The sequence below is a fragment of the Gekko japonicus genome, unplaced genomic scaffold (genome assembly GCF_001447785.1).
Source record: "Gekko japonicus isolate JY-2015 unplaced genomic scaffold, Gekko_japonicus_V1.1 scaffold137, whole genome shotgun sequence".
NCBI classification, from domain to species: Eukaryota; Metazoa; Chordata; class Lepidosauria; order Squamata; family Gekkonidae; genus Gekko; species Gekko japonicus.
The window spans coordinates 1,435,729-1,456,246 of NW_015174276.1; the positions used below are offsets into that span (position 1 = coordinate 1,435,729).

Here is a 20,518-nt window from a genome sequence, read left to right on the forward strand (position 1 = left end):
TGGTCTCCATCGTGTGTCTGGAGACTGATGAGTTGGTATATGCCTCTGCCAGGACCTCGACCAGGTGCGGGAACGGTATTGTTGTTTTGCAGAGGAAGAGACTTCTAGAGCTCGAGAAGCTTTTATGCTTTTGTCTAACTCTTGTAGAGTAGTATCTGTGGTAGCATTGAAAAGCCCCAGGCCATCAAAAGGGAGATCTTCTAAGATCTAGTATCTATCGGGAGATTAGTGTTGCGGAGCCAGGAATGTCTTCTGAGAGCTATTGCAGAAGCCATTGTCCTTGAAGACGCCTCGAGGACATGTTTAGTAGTGTTGAGCTGTGAGGTTGAGCTAACAGCGAACCGATCAGACTGATGAAGAAGAGGTCTACTCAACGCGGCGGTAAGAAAGGAACTGGTGGGATGTCCGCACCCACCCCTCTAGGCATGCAGGGTGGGGTTCCTGCGCATGCCCGAGGGACTGGGCGTGAAAATCCGTTAAAAAAGCTTGCTACAGCACCGATCGATCCAGCGCATGCTCACTAGATCCCATGGGTGTGAAGCACAGAGACCACGTTGAAGATCTTGAGGAAATAAATAAAAAAGCTGTGGATGCTCTGTGATGGTTTTTAACCACTGGGGTGTAAAATCTTATGTTTCCCATGAAACAACTCGCAGAACTATCTGTCCCAAATCTTAGAACACATATGGCTTTTTTCTTTAGGATCCTTAGCCTCTTTTTAATTCATTGACATTGGATGGAAACCCAGAAACATTTACACTCTTTTTAAAAAGTGCCAGCAGGAAGCAACAAAGTGGAGACATGAAGAAAGGAAAGTGACCTACAGTGCAACCATAAGCAGAGTTACCCCCTTCTAAACCCACCAACTTCCAAATGCTGAGAAGGGTTTAACTTTGCTTAGTGTTCCCTCTAAGCAGAGTTAGAGTGAGCTACCTCACAGTTTTTTTAGCTCCAGCTCACACATTTTGGTCTTTGCTCAGGAAGAACGGCTCCAGAGCAAAATAATTTATGCAGCACCCAAATTACTTGCTCACAACTTTAATGCCAGTAGCTCACAAAGTAGAATTTTTGCTCACAGGACTCCACAGCTCAGAGGGAGCATTGCTACTGCCCTGCTAAAAGCGTGTATCAACAGAAACAACTTACACTCTTGACGGGACACCACAGGAGTCAATCAGAGGAGCACAAAGTGTCCAGGGGAATCCCAGCTACTTCTCTTACCAGAAAAAATATCACCAGAAGCTTCGCTGGTCCATTAAGGGGGGGGGGATCAAACAGCTAACAGTGTAATGCCTTTTCATTAGGACCAACCAAAGCCTCACAATTGTTCCAAGTTGCACAGAATTCTCCTTCCGGCTGTGTCTGAACACTGAGCCTGACAAAGAGTTCTGCGGAGGTTGGTTGATGCATGGCAATAATTTGGATGGTCAGAGATTGTTAGTTCATTTGGACCTCATTTGCCAGAAGACCCCTGCAGCAAGCGTGGAAAGCAAGCAACATGGACTGCCAGAACTATTTTTCAGTTGCTGCCAGCACTGTGGACTGGCAAGAAATCAGTGTTTGCTGTCAAGTGGTCTTGGAAGTGGTCTTGGAAGGGCTGCAATTAGAGACTCACTCAGCCCCTGAACTTAGAGCAGCCTGGACTAGAGCTGAAATGAAATTCCACAAGAATTCTGCAATCTAAACTTTTAACATCCTGAACTTTTTCAAATTTCACTTTCAAAACTAAACTCTGAGGGTTGCTTCTTCTTCTTTTTAAATGCAAATCTTAATTCTTGTCAATGGCTTTTAAGGCAATAATGTGCTTATCAGGTTCCCTAATTTGTTTTTGTGGGGTTTTTTACACATTGCTTTTCTTTACAAATCCAAAACCAAGCAGCATCCATGACTGAAAAAATTGTGGGGGAAATAATACTGCTAAGGAAAAGAAACATTCTGAATTTCTGCAAGTGACTTTTCCCATTTTCAAATCAGCTCTACTCTGGAGGAACTGTAGGTGCTGTGGACATCAGCATTGGAAAATACATGCCTGTTTTCAAAATATTTAGGGCTTACGAAAACTCACTGGTCATCAGACAGGTAACATGTTTGTATCTCTCACACTCAGTCAGTCACACTCACGCACACAGAGCAAATTTCAACAGACCATAACAACATTGTGCTGGGATGATACACAATGCACGCGTGCAAGACAATACACCATATTACAGCCCATCTCCAGAAGCGCAAACAAGGGAGAAAGAGGACGGCTGTGTACCATGACGGAATACCAGTTGAATATTTGGGGGTTTCTTTTCTCTGAACAGAATAGGCTTTAAAAAAAAACCCAAGGAGGAATGGAAGTTGCTTCTCTGTGTGACAGTTCTTTTACATGAAAGACAAACTCATATGGATACAGGGACACAGGATTTAATACACCGTGGCGAAGGAGAATGGGATACCTCCAAACCACTTTCTCCCCTTCCCTTGCTCAGAAGACAATCGCTAAAAGACTGCATGATGGTCAAAGGACCCTTCAACTGAAGAGGAGCACAATTGACGTTGCTTGGGCCCTTCCATGCAATGACGCAGAAACCCACATGTGTGTGCATGTATGAGGATTCCTTGTTCACGAGGACTTTCTCCATTCATTCCAATGGAGGAAACAGATCGGCATGCCTTAAAGTGTGGCATGGAGAAAGTGGAGGGAGGCAAATTTCCCACCCTCTTTCATAATACTGAAACTTGGGGAGTTAATGGGCAGCAGATTCAGGACAGACAAAAGAAATCACTGCTTCCTATAATGCATGATTAATTTGGGGAATTCACCACCACAAGATGGCATGATGGCCTTTAGCTTAGATGGTTTAAAAAGTGGATTAGACACAATTGTGGAAGAGAGATCTATCAAGGAACGTTGTGTTTATTGCCCTACTTGTGAGCTTTTTGAAAACATCTGGCCAGCCACTGTGGGAAACAGGATGCAAGTCCAGACAGATGTTTGGTCTGATCATCAGGGCTCTTCTTATGTGCATCTGGATGCCCACCAGAATCTGTTTCCTCCTGTAAAATGAATGGGCAGCCATTGCTATTTGCTGCATTGGGCAACAGCAACCTCTTCCCAGAAATCTAGTATTCATAATTTAAAGGATGAAAAAAAATAAGCTATTTAATTCTGTCATTCCATCATATCACCATCAAACTTGGAGGGACAGGACGGGGAGAACCACTGAGCCCGATCAAACTGGGTTTTTTTAAGATCACAGTACAACATCTACATGACAGGATTTGATGGACAAACGCACAATGGCTTTTCCCATCCTCTTCCACAAAAGCAAGAGTAATCTCTGACTCCTGGTGCCGCACATCTGTCGATTGACTGAGCTGGTTCCCAACTGCCTGTCGGAGAGATTTTTCCAATGAGTTGTACAAAGTTTTATGTCTTCACAAGTAAGGCTGCAGCTGGTTTTTGGCCAAAACAAAGTTGCTTAAAGAAAGAAGGAGTGTTCTTTTTTTAATTTAAAAACAAAAACCAACCCACCCCCATGAAACGGAACGGAAAGGAAACCATCAGCTGCTCCTTCTCCTCCTCCTCTTCTTGTTGGCATTATTATCTGAGTTTTCACAGTGCACCTAGCTTCATGGCTGGTTTTGTGGATGGCTCTTTGTTTCACGAATTTCTCCTTTATACTGAAATTTCGTAGGTCGTTCCACCCACTCCAGACACTTTCTTAACGTTTGAGTGCCTAGCAGGACTGACTGGGGGTCCCTGGGGGCTTGGCGTTGACCCTAGTCGACACTCTACCCTTGAAATTCCTTTTGGCTGTCCATTAATTTTACTGTGAGGTGTCTTCAACTGGATGTCCTCCCTGTATCGGAAGCAAAACAAGCAGGTTGGGAGTTAGTGGACAGGGATCAGCCGTCATGAAAAGTTCCATACAAGCATTCTAGAAGCTGTTTATGTCCTAGATACAGAGGATTTAGCCATGTTAGTCTGTTGCTGCAAAATAGTAAAAAGCCCCGTAGCACCTTTAAGACTAACAAACGTTATTGTAGCATAAGCTTTCGAGAAACACAGCTCTCTTCATCAGATGCATTGAGCTAGCTCACACTAACTCAGCTTAGAGGGAACACTGGTGGCAACCTTCTGTATTATTCATCCTTTAAAGCTCAGGTCTTTAGTTTTATTTTTCAAATTTCAGTCCGTCCCTTCCAGCCTGCCAGCCACTCCTTCCTGTTTGCTTAAAAATTGCTACTTAATTAATCTAATAACATCCCAGAATGCATTCTGGAACATAAGCCTTTTCACATGCTAAAACCTTTCAAAAGGTAACTTCACAATCATTACCAATGCTGATTTCTCCATGCTTATTACCCCTCTGCATATCTCACCTAAATCTAATAATGCCTGCTATTGTCATTCACTTGCTGTTGTCATTCGGCATCTGAAATCACTCCACTTCCCAATAAATAGGACAGATGAACTCCCATTCTAGCTGTCTCTGAAGAAGTGAGCAGTGACTCAGAAAAGCTCCTCCCCTGCCACTGATTTTGTTAGTCTAAGGTTCTACTGGATTCTTGCTCTTTTCTGCTGCTACAGACAGACAAACACGGCTATCCGTCTTGATCTATTCAGTGTCAAATATTTCCATTCCAAAATTGTATTTCCTTTGCACCACAAGATGTATGATGCATATTCGAATGAACTCAACAATTTTAGCCAAGGGGTTCTGGAGAGATTACTGGGACCGGTCAGAAGCAGCAGCCCTTCTCATTATTTCTTGCAGCTTGTAGGATAATAGAAGTTCATTCCCATTGAGCTCCTTATTATAAACAACAGGAAACCAAAGCGACACCCACCTCTGTCATCAAAGCCTGTTAGCATGAAGCAAACAAGTCAGCTACACCCTGGTGGTTAATAGCTGTTACAGCACTCAAAACACAAGATTGCATTACTCTGTTTCCTGATTGCTAGGTGGTGGGTTGGGACCTACCTAACAGTTTCCAAGGGCTTTTTCAAGTGTTGCCAGGTTGCCAACAGTGAATGTTCCATGCACAAGTAAAATAGTTACAGAGATCTCATTTCCAGGCTGAAATTCTGAATTATGGTTAGAATTGCCAATTCGAGGTTGGGAAATTCCTGGAGATTTGGCGGTGAAGCCTGGGAAGGCTGGGGTCTAGGGAGGGAAGGGACCCCTCCAAAGCAGCCATTTCCTCCAGAGGAACCGATCTCTGTAGTATGGAGATGAACTGTAATTCTGGGAGCTCTCCAGGCCACACCTGGAGGTTGGAAACTCCGCACCTGGAGGCTGGCAACCTAGCTGTGGAACTCATTGCCACAAGATGGCAGCCATAGCCGCCAGTCTTGTCAGCTTTTCAAGCAGGTTGAAAATAGGCCCATCAGTGGCTCTTAGCTGTGATGCTCAGAGGTAGCATTATGGCAGCATCCACAGGTTTTCTTGTTGCCTTTGCACACCGCTTGTAGGTTTCTCAGGGGCATGTGGTTGACTTCTGTGGGAAACAGGATGCTCACCTAAATAGACATTTGGTCTACTTCAAGGAGGGCTCTACTTATGTTCTGTTTTGGACCCTATGAGAAAGATGTGCACAGGCCTTTGGGCTTTTCCAGGGGCATTTGACATGCCACAGGTGGACGAAATTAATGCTCATACATTTGCCAGCCATGCTGGGTCTTTTCAAAAATATGCCTGCGTGTAAAGTGTCATCAAGTCGCAACCGACTTATGGCGGCGCCGTAGGGGTTTTCAAGGCAAGAGACGTTCAGAAGTGGTTTGCCATCACCTGCCTCTGTGTAGTGACCCTGGACCTCCTTGGTGGTCTCCCATCCAAATACTAACCAAGGCCGACCCTGCTTAGCTTCTGAGGTCTGAACCTGGGCTATCCAGGCCTCCAAAGAAGACAGTGATGTCCAAGACCCTCACCATATGCCAGAAGCCTCCTCATATGTGCTGCAAGGGCTAGCAAGGCTCCAGATTTTGTCAGAAAGTGCTAGACAAGCCAAAAGATTCCGGTAAGTCTTGCTAGCATGTGGAAGCTGCACATAAGAACATAAGAGACACCAATGTTGGATCAGGCCAAAGGTCCATCCAGTCCAACACTGTATCACACAGTGGCCAGAAATACCAGTGCCATCAGGAGGTCCACCAGTGGGGCCAGGACACTAGAAGCCCTCCCACTGTTGACCCCCCCCCAAGCACCAAGATGACAGAGCATCACTTGCCCCAGAGCCCCTATCTATACCTTGTGGCTAATAGCCACTGGTGGACCTCTGCTCCATATGCTTATCTAATCTATCACATCTATCACTTTGCATATTTTGGGTTGGGAAATATCTGAAGATTTTCGGGGTGGAGCCTGGTGAGGGTGAGGTTTGGGGAGGGGAGGGACCTCAGCGGGGTACAATGCCCTAGGGTCCACCCTCCAGAGCAGCCATTTTCTCCAGGGGAACTGATCGTTATTGTCTGGAGATAAGTTGTAACAGAGGGAGATCTCCAGGCCCCACCTGGAGGTTGGGAACCCTAACTCTGGGGGTATGCAGCGCTCCTCGTGATGACAGGTGCAAATCTACTAGTGTGGCATAGTGTTTACAGTATCAGACTAGGACCTGGGAGTGCCGGGTTCAAATACCCACCCATTATGAAGTCACTAATAAGGCTGTGATCACACACTAAATAATCCACTTTCAATCCACTTTCAAACTGGATTCTGCCAGTTCACACAGTAAAATCCAGTAGGAAAGTGGATTGAAAGTGGATTATTTAGTGTGTGTGATCACCGCCTAAGTGACCTTGGGCGAGAGTCAGTCGTCTTTCAGCCTAACTAAGGAGTTGTGGCAAAGATAAAATGGAGAAGACAGAACTATGTCTGCCGCCCTGAGCTCATTGGAGGAAAGGTGGGACAAAAATGCACCAAATAAATAAAGGCACAAATAAACTGGTAGTGGCTTGTAGCCTGCCATCTGTGCACAGAAGACCCGTGGAGTCTTCCCATATTTCTCTCTAGGCATACATCCCCTTCCAGAACACACAAGGAGCAGGACTATTTTTGGGCAGGAACGCACAGGAACGGAGTTCCAGCTGGCTCCCGAGTTGGCCACGCCCACCAGGAACTCATTAGCATAATAGGCCACACCCAACAGCAGAAACTCATTACCATATTAGGCCACACCCTGACAGCTCCGCTCATTAGCATATTAGGCTGTACCCCCATGTTACCAGAAATGTGGTCATCCAGCCACACCCACCTTTTGATTCTTATTCTGTTTATCTTGTTTGTTGTCAAAACCGGGGTGCAGCCTAATATGCTAATGAGCGGTGCTGTCAGAGTGTGGCCTAATATGGTAATGAGTTTCTGCTGTTGGGTGTGGCCTATTATGCTAATGAGTTCCTGCTGGGCTTTTTCTACAAAAAATGCCCTGACAAGGAGCAACAGCCATGCAGTTTGGGTCACAGAGGACTGAGTGAAGATGGACATAGGGGATAACCCCCCCCCAGTGAAACTGTGCCCGAGGGAAAAAAGAGGACGAACAATTTCACCTCCTCATCCCTCTTCACTTCACCCTGCTGACTTGTGTGGCTATTCCTCCATGCCAATCCCTTTCCCGGGTTCAGAATGGGCTGCAAGAACAGGGGGTAACTCTGCCTTCTGTGTGAGGATGGTTGGGTGCAGACCAGAGCAACAGAAGGACATCACAGAAGAGAAGAGACAGAAAGAGCACAAGTCACACAGCGCTGCGGCTCTTCATTGGAACTTCTGGTTTAAAATGTAACAGCTTTCCAGCCTGCTGACTTGTGTGGCTATTCCTCCAAATCCATGCCAATCCCTTTCCCGGGTTCAGAATGGGCTGCAAGAACAGGGGGAAACTCTGCCTTCTGTGTCAGGATGGTTGGGCGCAGACCAGAGCAACAGAAGGACATCACGGAAGAGACAGAAAGAGCACAGGTCACATAGCGCTGCGGCTCTTCGTTGGCACTTCTGGTTTAAAATGTAACAGCTTTCCAACTCTAATTCTGAATGCAAAGTATATGGCTGGTTTCACCCTAGAGATGCTAAATCCAAAAGCCGGAATAGTATACAGATGTCAAGAGTCCTAGCCTAGGACTCGAGAATCCTGGGTTCCAGTCCCGCCAGCTCCAAAGCCCACCAGGTGACACTCTCTCTGCCTAAACTACCTTGTAGGATGTTTGTGAGGATAAAATTAAACAACACCGTGAACACTTCCTGGAGGAAAGGCAAGATAAAAATGTGACAGAGCAATGCCATTCTGTGACCATGGGGATGTATAAGCAATGGTGGCTATTAATGTTTACTGGACGTTCAGCTTACAGGTCAATACAGAATCTTCCTCTCTATGGTAAAATGTTATACCCATAATGTAGTTCCCCACTGTGTAATGGATGCTATTCTATCCCCTTGTCTCCCTCCAATGCCCGACTTACCAGATTGATCCAGCTGCCATTTGTGACCCTACAGCAATCTGCACATGGATTGTCACATGTGACAACTGGCTTTTAAGCTGTTCCTTGTGCAATGAGCATGTGTGCACTGTGAGTTGGCATGATTTTGTTTCTCCTGCAGCAGAGGAGGAATAAACTACTTCTAATGGCTTTCCCCCACCGTTCATGCAAAACGGGTTTCAGTATCCCTGGATACTAATCTGCAAACCATTTTTCAATTTTCCAAAATGTAATAGTACTTCCCCTGCAAAAAAACAACAACACAACATCCCTGAACATTAGAAGAAAAATATCTCTGCGAAGGAGGAAAGGAAGAACGCTAGCACAGTTTTAAGAACAACTGTAGTAAGAAAGTTGTGCGTACCTTGGAGTCCCCATTGGTTGTGCCTCTGTTATTTCCACAGCATTAACAAACGAGACCGCTTTTGGGCCGTACGAGGGTGACCTGGATATTCCACTGGGGGACGACGGGACTTGATGGCCGGGAGACTTGAAGGAGCCATTGCTCACCCGGCCCTGCAACGCTTGGTGGGCTTGGACATTGTTATTGGCTAGGTCAGCTTGAAGGGAAGGAGTGGAAGTCCTTGACGTTCTGGTCATTGCACTGGAGAGGGAAGTGACCGAGGCCTGCAGGACAGGGTTCCTCGCACTAAAACTGCTTGTGGTCATCAGATTGTCTCTAGAGCCGTATCTCAAAATGATGCTACGGGGGTCTTCCGACAGCATGCTGACCTGCTGAAGGCTGTAAGAGCTAGGGGTGTCGTACACCCCCGAGTCTGCAAACACAGAGTCTGGGTGAGAGAGGAGGAGCTTTTCCCTCTCCTCCATTTCCTTCCTCTCCTGAATGGACGCCATGATGGTTTTCGACAGGTTGTCGTAGCGGACCGGCGAGGGGTCACGCGGGTGGGAGGCCGGGCTGCCCAGCACAGGGCTGAAGCTCTGCGGGGGTGGGCGCTGAAGCTCTCTGCCCCGCAGGTGGCACATTTTGGCAGACAAATATGGCGAGTGGTACCCGATGGAGCCCACAGCGGAATGAGCCATGCACCTCCTCCCTGAGGGGGACATGGGGTTAAGCAAACTGTCGTAAGACAGACTTCCGTTCCTGTTCGACAAAGAGTTGGGGGAAAAGATGCTCTTGTAAGGTGTGGAAGCAGCCCCTTCCGACTTCAGGGGGTGGAGGGACACTTTGTCTATCCCTCGCCGGCTGGCAGATTTCAGGCTCAAAGACCTCGAATTGACGGCAAAGGAGTCTATCTGGAGCGGAGAAGACTGGTAGGTCTTGTGGAGGGAGCTCTGCCGATAGCTGGGGATATCAACGCTCGGTTCCGACTGGTAATCGAGGCTGCTGTCATTCTCCTCCATGACGGCTGCTTGCTTATGGCCGTCTTGTATGGAGATCTGGAAAAGAGGTACAGTTAACAGAGAGATAAGGCAGCAGGGCCGGAGCAAGGGAGGCACAATCCAGGCCGTAATACTCTTTGAACTTCTCCTCTTTGGAACACGGGACCGTTTCCCCCTTTTTCTTTGCAGTCAACACATATTTGGACTCCATTATGGAATGCTGTAGGGGCTGCGGTGGCTCAGTGGTTAAGGTGCTGAACTGCAGACCGGAAGGTCGGTAGTTCAGCAGTTCGAGACCCGAGTATGCCGCATGACGGAGTGAGCTCCCGTCTCTGGTCCCAGCTCCTGCCAACCTAGCGGTTCGAAAGCAAGAAATTGCAAGTAGATAAATAGGTACCGCTTCAGTGGGAAGGTAACAGTGTCCCGCGCGCCTTGGTGTTTAGTCATGCCGGCCACATGACCACGGAAACGTCTTCAGACAGCGCTGCCTCTTCGGCTTGGAAATGGAGATGAGCACTGCACCCCTAGAGTTGGATTCGACTGGCTTTCGAGCAAGGGAAACCTTTACCTTTTACCTTTATGGAATGCTGTACACAAGTTGGACCGAGGTCTCCTTCCTGTGTCAGATGTGTCACAATCACACTTGAGCTGTGGGCTCTCCTCAATTCCTGCATGTGTATTGCCTGGTTAAGAACAGGATCTCAGCGTACACAGATAGGGGCTTCAGCACCATATTATCCACCTGCGCCGCATTATCAACCTGAAATAGTCCCGGAGGCACTGCTTGGAGAAACCCAAATGTTCTCTGGGGTATCTGTGGGTTTCCCCAAGAGGCCCAATAGTACCACCCTGGGGCTGTTTCAGGGTGAGAAAACTGTGCAGGCAAGAAAGCCGAAGCCCCTTCTCGACATGCACTGCATTCCTGATCCTAACTGGCAACTTAAAGACCCTTTCTACACAGAGCCCTGCTCTATACTAGCATTCTCTTTCACCCACCCCGTTCTGCGGACAATTCAAAACCAGCTGAAGCGTGCGTAAAAGTATAATATTTTGAACGAGAGGCGCACCAAAGCCATTTGTCGGGTAATAAGGTGAGGCTCTCGAGGTAATCTTTTCAGCTGCGGGCAGTTTGGTGCCATAATAGCTTGCTGCAAGCCTGCCTTTCAAAAGCTCTCAGTTGGGCGACAAGTACCCAAAGAAAGATGGATGAGCCATTACGGGGAAGAGTCCAACAACAAGGGGGGGAAAGCAACTTCCTGAAGCGGGATTTCTTAATGGGCATTTGCCTCCATTTTCAAAGTTAAAACAGCAATCATCACAGGCTTAGGCTCGGAGCCTCTATAGGGTCCCCACGTGCTCTTCCATTGTATGTTGCGGAGGCAGTCCTCCGCTATGGAGCATGTATTCCTTACATGCTAGGCATCTTGTAGTTCACTGAAAGACACTGATTGTGTATACGCGGAAACGCCTAGCACTCAGGGAACGTATGCTTCGCAGCAGAGAACTGCCTTCGCGATGGATGAAGGAAGCACGAGTGGAAACAAGGTACCGGATCCAAGGCAAGGAGTTTACTCGATGGAAGAAAAAGTTCCTCTAGCCAATCAGAAATAAGAGCCAAACTAAATGTGATGGCGGCCACATGTCCAATCCCCCCCTCCATTTTGGCACATGAAAAGGGGGGGGGGACAAGATCTGCTGGAGCCAACACACACACTGTGCCCAATATGGATTGGGGCCTCAAGGCAATTTTTAAAGAATTACAAAACTACAGAAATCAACATGAGCTGGAACACTTATGAACAGCATCCCTGCATGTTTGCTGGTGGAACAGCTGACCTGCATCTCTTAGCCCCCGCCTCTGCTTTCCTTGACAAGGGAGAAATCCCAGTCTCAGAGTGGAACTCCATTGTGAGCGTGGTTCTAAAGTAATTGTAAAGAACCTTCTTATAGATTGGCATATATCATGGACTCCCGCCCTTTGTTTCCAGTCGGTTCCCGGATGTGAGGGAAAATAATTTTGCCACGTGCCTCTGGATGCTGCCTGAACTTCACGGAGGGTTTCATCGCAAAAGGAGAACTTACCTGTAAGAAGGTCAGTGGGCACTTATGAGGTCCTGTACCCTGAACAGTAAACCCCACTGAGATGCTTGAGTTTGCAGCCACATGGTACCCACAGAGCAAGAGGCATACACGGAATAAAACCTTTTCATTATACATTACAATATATGTTATTATGAACTGAAGGTTAAGTAAAGACATACATTTCATGAAACCATTTTCTTCCTAATTAAGGTAAAGGTAAAGGTTCCCTTGCTATTATGAACTGAAGTTTAAGTAAAGACATACATTTCATTGCGGTGCTCATCTCCGTTTCAAAGCCGAAGAGCCAGCGCTGTCCGAAGATGTTTCCGTGGTCATGTGGCTGGCATGACTAAACACCGAGGCGCACGGAACGCTGTTACCTTCCCACCGAAGCGGTACCTATTTATCTACTTGCAATGTCTTGCTTTCGAACTGCTAGGTTGGCAGGAGCTGGAACTAGAGACGGGAGCTCACTCCGTCATGTAGCACACTCGGGTCTCGAACTGCTGAACTACTGACCTTCCACAGCCTGCAGTTCAGCGTCTTAACCACTTGAGCCACCGCAGCTCCTTTCCTAATTCAACTGCACAGTTAAAAAAAATTAACGGGTAGAGAGATTCATATGTCTTATTTCTAGAAACCGACATGCAAGCGTAATGTCTCAAACATGTAACCTACTCTCTGGGAAACACATGAGAAGGATTTAATGCAATAGTTCAGATCTTCCATGAGCAACAATTTCTGTTTTGGGGTGTGCTTCTTTCATAGAGGTTTTTTTGCAGTATGGTATGTACCAAATTCCTCCTCCTGAAAGCAAGCCACACACTATAGTACTAGGATCTCTAAACTCCAGAGAGGTAGCCATGTTACTCTGTTGTAACCAGATCAACAGAGAGCCTTGTGGCACCTTAAACACTAACAGATTTATTGAGAAATAAGCTTTCATGAGTCAGAGCTCACTTTGTTAGCCACATCATTAAAATATGATAGGGAGAAGAAGGAAAAATTATGTTTGAATTGATTAGCCAAGTAATTCCTGGGAATTAATCCCCAAGTAAGGCCAGACGCTTATCTCAAGGATTATGCCAAAAGTATTTATAGCCTTGCTTCTGTTGCAATTCAAGGCCACTTACAAACTAATTAAAGCAATACAGCAAAACTGCTAAGAACACCTAAACAATAAATATGTAATTTTTTTTAAAGCACCAGAGACAGATCTGCCAATTAATCCACTTTGATTTACAGTAATGACCCTGGCATTGAAATTTACCCATTTAGTTATCAAAAGCTTGTCAAAATTAATCGACTTTGGTTACATGGAAAGCCGGTTCCAACAAGCTACCCAGTATCACCTTACAGAAATTCATCTTGAGGACACCAAGCCCAGCCATACGTATCCCATCGTAGGACGACTTAGAGCCGGGTTAAAAAGGCACCACATCGCAAGTGGTGTTTTCCGTTGCTCGCGCAGTCACTGCGCATGTCCAGATGTCTGAACGCGGGGGAGTGTGCGCAGAACAAATTTGGCAGTCTGAACCTGCAGATCTGTTCTGCTGCTGGGGAGGCTATTTTTTAAAAAAATTGCCCATATGCGTATGTGCGCACATGCACACTTATGCACGTGCATGCATTTTGAGGGTTTTTTGGCGGCGCACTCTGTAGCTGAGGTGCTGCAATAATGTGGATTGCTTCACCACGGGATGTCTCCGTGGGTAACCCGCAGCAGGGCGTGCTGTGTGGCTGATGTGCCCTGCAATACTTTCAACTGGTTCAATAAGAGGCAGCACTATATTGCACCAAGCCGCCAGTGGGGCCACGGCCAAATACTCTCTACTCCCAGAAAAGTAGTACCTCAGGTAGTAGGGCCGTAACCTAGCTTTCTGCTTGACATGCTGCTTTTCCATGCACATGTTGAATCCTCCCTCCCACAATTTACACTGCAATCCTAAACAGAGTTACACCCTTCTAAAGCCACTGATTTAGAAGGGTGTGTCTCTATTTAGGATTGAACGGCAGAAAAGAGCAAGAACAGAAGAAAAGAGCATCTTAAAGACTAACAAAATTTGTGGCAGGGGAGGAGCTTTTGTGAGTCACTGCTCCAGATATAGCTAGAATATCTCACATTCTAGCTCTATCTGAAGAAGGGAGCAGTGTGTCTGAAGAAGGGAGCAGTGACTCACAAAAGCTCCTCCCCTGCCACAAATTTTGTTAGCCTTTAGGGTGCTAGTGGACCCTTGTTCTTTTCTACTGCTACAGGCAGACCAACATGGCTGCCCATCTTGATCTATCTCCACGTGACTGAACAGTTAAAAGTGGTACAGACCAGTCACTGGTTTTACCATCTCCGCAAGAACTAAGCCCCAATGTTAGATTGGAACTGGCTCCATAGTTGTCTTAGATATTTTCACAATTTTAGAATCCCTGGCTCTGAAAAAGGATTTTCCTTACTTCGCTTCAAATATACCAAAGCAAGATGCGCCTCTGACAAAACCCTGCAGTCTGCTGCTTCCTTTAAACTTCGAATACTGTGTCTGCTGTGATAATATCCATCAAGTGGTTAAGACGCTGAACTGCAGGCTGTGGAAGGACAGTAGTTCAGCAGTTCGAGACCCGAGTGTGCCGCATGACGGAGTGAGCTCCCGTCTCTAGTTCCAGCTCCTGCCAACCTAGCAGTTCGAAAGCAAGAAATTGCAAGGAGATAAATAGGTACCACTTCGGTGGGAAGGTAACAGCGTTCCGTGCGCCTTGTTGTTTAGTCATGCCGGCCACATGACCACGGAAACGTCTTCGGACAGCGCTGGCTCTTCGGCTTTGAAACGGAGATGAGCACCGCAACCCTAGAGTCGGATTCGACTGGCTTTCGAGCAAGGGAACCTTTACCCTTTACCTTTAAGGTGCCATCAAGTCACAGCTGACTTATGGTGCCCCTGTGGAGTCTGCAGTGCAAGAGATGAACAGAGGCAGTTTGCCCTTGTCTGCCTCTGCACAGCAATCCTGGAACTTCTCGGTGGTCTCCCATCCAAGCACTAACTAGGGCTGATCCTGCTTAGCTTCTGATAAGAGCAGGCTAGTCTGAGCCATCCAGGTCAGGGCAGTTGTAATAATAATTACCAGTTAAATCCACTCTCATTCATAACCAATCAGACCTACAACCTTTTCCCCTGCAAAAAATGTGGATGTTTATATATGTCTGCCTTTTGAGGAGCAAACACCTTGCATCTCATGAATGGGTTCTAGTCCGTGGCAGTTTATGCAAGATGAAGTGCCGTTTCGGAGATACTTCCCTTAAGCACTTTAACAACAGTCTCACCTGTTCAGATGCTCCATGATAGTGTACTTTTGGATTGTTACTGAAAGCTGGGCGATACTTGTACATCGCCGGTGTGGGAGGGCTGATCAGTTTGGGCGAAAGGCTGCTCTCTGGGGAAAGAAACAAAAAGAAACCATGCCTGTCCATTTTTAAAATGAACTAAAACTGATGCATATTTATGTGCAAGAGTACACACCAGGAGTCCCACCCTAGCTGAGTTAAGGGGCACTTTTGGAATGTTGAGTGCCACCACAAAGTGTCTACCACGGGGAATCACCTCCTTGCCTTGGGGAAGAGATGCTACAGTGAGTGGTTCAAAGCCCAGAGATATAAGAAGGCCTGTGTTTATGGCCAAAGCAAGGGCATGTGGCTATGATGCACCTGCCCAGAATGAGCTCAGCACTTTGCCAATCAGTGAGCTGGTAGGAGCCCCCAAGGAGCAACCCCCTGATATGTTCAAGACCCTGCTCATTCATCCCAAGACTAAAAAAGCGAGTGAGTGTCAGGAACCATATTGGAAGACAACGAGGTGCCCACACATGCCATTTGGAAGATCTCTGGTGTAAAGCATGTGTACATGCCCAAAAGCCAATAAAGTGTACACCGTCCGAATGAAGTACACTGAATATATGAAGCTAGCTTACACTTGGTTAGATAACTGATTAATGTAGCCTAGTATTGTCGACTCTGATTGGCAGAGGATCTCCGGGTTCTCAGACAGAGAAAAGTCTTTCTCAACATCTGCTCTTTTAACTAGAGATGCTGGGAGTCAAATGCGGGACTTTCTGCATTTGGAACATATATGGTGGTTTCTAGACTGAAGCCTCAAGTCAACTGATTTTCACACACTGAACAGGACAAGGGGATGCAGTTTAAGGAGGCCAGTGACGGCTGCTTCCACACAGAGGATTTTCTCCAGTCAGGTGTCTAACCTGGAGCTTTTAAAATCTTTTTGGAGCATCCGCACAAGCTCTAAACATGTTCCTATCATCCTTTCCCTGTTCTCAGGATGCTCATTCCTAAACCTGCTCTGCTTTGATCCTTTTGGGAAGTGCACAGTCCAAGAAAGTCATCACAGTCTCTGAATGGGAAGGCATCTGCTTTCAAAAGCCCACCCCCACACCAGTATCATTTGCCTTCCATCGGTTGCTTGATGCTGCCCTACAACAGTGGCTTACAACAGCCTCCACTTCTCCATTTTATCGTCACAACAACCCTGTGAGGTAGGCTGGGCCAAGAGTATGTGTGATTGGCCCTAAATGACTCAGCAAGCTTCCATGGTACTATGGGAATTCAAACTTGGGTCTCCCGGATCCTAGCCCAATAGTTTAAACACTACATCATGCGCAGTGTTCCCCCTAAGCTGAGTTAGTGTGAGCTAGCTCACAGTTTTTTAGCCTCCGGCTCACACATTTTGGTCTTAGCTCAGGAAGGATGGCTCCAGAGCAAACTAATTTGTGCAGTAGCCAAATCGCTCGCTCACAACTTTAACGCCAGTATCTCACGAAGTAGAATTTTTGCTCACAAGACTCCACAGTTCAGAGGGAGCTTTGGATGCTAGTTATTGCTATGGTGCTGTAACGATATACCATTTGCTGATTTGTAAATAGCTCTTCAGTGGTGTGGCAGGGAATAAATGCAGGGAAGACGGCAGCTGATGGTGGATGCCGTACAGAAAATCCTCACAAAGACGCTCTGAGCCTCTGCATTCACAGCAGCAGTGAATGCAAAATGGTGAATCCTCACCCATGTGGCTGCGGCGGCCAGTATTTTGTCTGGCTTCAAAAGTAAAGCCCCAATACCTTCGCTGCTCCCCGGTTCACTGTATTTGCTGGAGTCTCCTTTGGGTGGTAGAGGTGGCTGGATGTCCAGGCTTTTCTCATCCAGCCCTTCCAGGCTAACTTTAGACTGAAAAAATAACCAAAAAAAGCATATTAATATTATTTCAAGGTCGAGAGGGCATTGCACATCTAATGTAAGACAACAGAGAACAGAAGTCGTGCAAATCCTTCAAATTAAGAACATGGTTCTGACTTCTCATTGTGCATGACTAAATATTATCTACTGAATAATATTATGGAATTACTTCCCAGCATGGATGCATCTTAAAATATTCAGGCATGCATACAACTTGCTTCTGCTAGATCTGGTTCAAGGGATCGCTCTACACATCCCTGAATACTGGAGGCCTCCTGACCCCTTTTCAAGTATATCTCCATAACTCTGAGGCCCAGAAAATCTGGTTCTCTGATTAGGATCGCACTGAAATACACATCTGGGTCTCCGCTCACCAGCAAGACTTAGAAAGCATGTGGGGGGGAGGGGGAAATCTCCACTTTTTAAATCTCGAAATGTAATGAATTCAGTAAGTCTGAACGTATTAATATTAATGAATTAAAATGTAATTAAGGCATTAAATATTATTACTATTAATGCATTAAGACTTTATGCATACTAATTGCTTCCTTGGCATATTTTATTCCTTTTCTTCTTGGTGAAGAAAATGTTGCTTCCCTAAACCTACACTTTCTGAAGCTTCCTCAATGCACGGAGCAGAGAATGATAATATATACTGAATGAGCGATGTATTCCATGATTAGGTAATGCCGAATGGATATGCTGCATCCTTATTTTAAAATTTTAAAATTCCATGCACGGGGATTCCTAGCTGGAATCTGTTACCTGAAGTGTAGTCCTCCTAAGCAGAGCTGCACCCTTCAGTACCCACTGAAGTCAATGGGTGTAGAAGAATTTATTTATTTATTTATGCTTTCGACTTGTATCCCGCTTGAACCCCGAGGGGTCTCTGAGCGGCTTACACAATTTCATTTATCCCTATCTATGGCCACACCGTCAGGGGTGGGGACTGCCCTACCGGCACCCAATGGTGGGACTCGCTGTTCTTCGGCTCGGCTTCGGCTTGGCCTTTTCTGAAGAAGAAGAAGAGGAGGAGGAGGAGATTGGATTTATACTCCATCCTTCACTCGGAGTCTCAGAGCGGCTTACAAACTCCTTACCTTCCTCTCCCCACAACAGACACCCCATGATATAGGTGGGGCTGAGAGAGCTCTGAGAGAACTGCTCTTGAGAGAACAGCTCTGAGAGAACTGTGACTGGCCCAAGGTCACCCAGTTGGCTGCATGTGAAGGAGTGGGGAATCAAACCCAGTTCTGCAGATTAGAGTCCACCGCTCTTAACCACTACACCATAACACCAAACTGACCCGAAGGAGCCTCAGGGCAGCTTACAATCTCCTTTCCCTTCCTCTCCCCACAACAGACACCCTGTGAGGTAGGTGGGGCTGAGAGAAGGGTGTAACTCTGCTTAGAACTGCACTGTAAAGGAGGGAGGGAAAGAAAGCGAGATCCAAATGTTGGCGGACTGGCTGTTATGGTCCCCAGGAATTTTCCTGGAGGGCTACTGCCCCCCCATCTGGGCTAGCAGAAGGGCAGTGCCTCGTGGAGTGAGGAGAAGGCAGACTGCCTCTCCTTCCCTCCCTCCTTTAGATGGGCAGGGCTGTGGTCTTTTTCTAGCCCCCCCCAGCCCCTCCTGCAGGTATAGGGCTGCCAAGTCCCCCCGGGGGGCGGAAATCCCCCCGCCCCAGAGGCCCGTTCCCCGACGCCGGGGAATCAGGCCCTGGGGGGAACCCTGCCCCAGCGTACATGTCACAGGGAAGTGACGTTATGACGCCGGGGCACGCTGTGGGCGGGGCCACGGTCATACAAGGGAAAACTCTTTGGTTTTCCCTTGTATGGTCATGGCCCCGCCCCCAGCGTGCCCGGTGTCATAACGTCACTTCCCTGTGACGTGCATGCGGCGCGCGCAAAGCGTGCACGCACACGCACCAGGAGGCACCCCAAAGTCCCCCACCGGCAAGGTAAGTCGGACTTGGCAACCCTATGCAGGTAACCAGATTGCAACTAGAATGCATGGAATTTTAAAATTAGGATGCAGCTTTGCACTCTTCAGATGGTTTCTATCCTACCCTCCCCACAAGCAGGCCCAGGGCGGGTTACAATCACACAGGAATTGTAACAATGACAATATATAAAGTAAACAGTTGAAACAAAATCCATATCAATTGAAAGCAGGGCTATTTTGGGGCAGGAACGTACAGGAACGGAGTTCCGGCTGGCTCCTGAGTTGGCCATGCCCAGCAGGAACTCATTAGCATAATAGGCCACACCCAATAGCAGAAACTCATTAGGATTGGCTACATTAGGGGTGTGTGGCCTAACATGCAAAGGAGTTCCTGCTACAAAAAAAGCCCTGGGTTTTGACAACAAACAAGGTAAACAGAATAAGAAGGGAAAGGTGGGTGTGGCTGGATGACCACACTTCTGGTAACATGGGGGTGTGGCCTAATGTGCTAATAAGTGGCACAGTCAGGGTGTGGCCTAATATGCTAATGGATTTTGCTGTTGGGTGTGGCCAATTATGCTAATAAGTTCCTGCTGGGCTTTTTCTATAAAAAGAGCCCTTATTAAAAGCAACAACAAACAGTGATCAGCGTGGGAATGCCTCAATAAAGATGTCCAGTTTGGGCAATTAAGAAGCCAGCTCTGTTAGCAGGGGAGGCCAGAGTAGATTTTGATGTCCGTCGTCTCATCCAAAAGCCCTGTTTCACAGGCCCTGCGGAACTGTAACAAACCCTGTAGGGCCCTGATCTCAAGTTTGAACTTGTTCTACCAGGCTGGGGCCGGGCAGAAAAGGCCCTGGCCCTAGTCAAGGCTAACGGGACATCCTTGGGACCAGGCACAACCAGAAAATGATGATTATGCATACCTCATGCGAACATTTCAACAGAGAGCACCCACTCAAGGAAGAGAGACTAATTAACTGTTTCCCCTCTTGTTGGTCCCCCCCCCACCGAAAAATCACCACTCCCAAGCAAGTGGGACGGCAGTTTTCACTGAGAAAACAGTACAAAGAGTTAAATAGCCCCTTTCCCCCCATGCTGGTCTCCCCCTTTAATTTCAGTCACAGAGGCTGCATTGCCTTTCAAAGGTACCCTATAAGCAACACACAGTTCTGATCAAAGAGGCTTGACTTTCACACAGATCTTGTTTTCCTACAGGAACCTATTTGTTCCAAGAATATTCCCCAAACTAGAAATTATCTTCTGTTTCAAAAGTGCATTTTCTATCCTGGGCTACAATCCACAGGTTATTAACAACAGAATAACCCTGAAGTGCCCCGAGGCTCTTACAGAGCAAGCGTCCTGCAGACTACAAAATGAGTGTTAAGTCATGTATTTATTTGTTTTAAAACACGGTGCTGGAACCTACCAGCTTTTCATCCACAAAGGAGGCCAGACATTATGCCACACA

At 46.9% G+C, this 20,518-nt stretch overlaps 1 protein-coding gene across 1 annotated transcript in view; it reads right to left on the bottom strand.

The window, feature by feature from the left end:
- Window positions 1-3,166: 3,166 nt before the first annotated feature.
- Window positions 3,167-20,518, bottom strand: part of ZDHHC8 (zinc finger, DHHC-type containing 8) — a 179,980-nt gene continuing 162,628 nt past the window's right edge. Inside the window, exons 8-11 of the mRNA XM_015423782.1 lie at window positions 16,991-17,096; window positions 15,189-15,298; window positions 8,820-9,853; window positions 3,167-3,848 (exon numbers count right to left, since the gene is read on the bottom strand). Of these exons, the coding sequence (XP_015279268.1) occupies window positions 3,665-3,848; window positions 8,820-9,853; window positions 15,189-15,298; window positions 16,991-17,096 (1,434 nt within the window). The 3' untranslated portion in view covers window positions 3,167-3,664. The remainder of the gene's footprint in view (window positions 3,849-8,819; window positions 9,854-15,188; window positions 15,299-16,990; window positions 17,097-20,518) is intronic.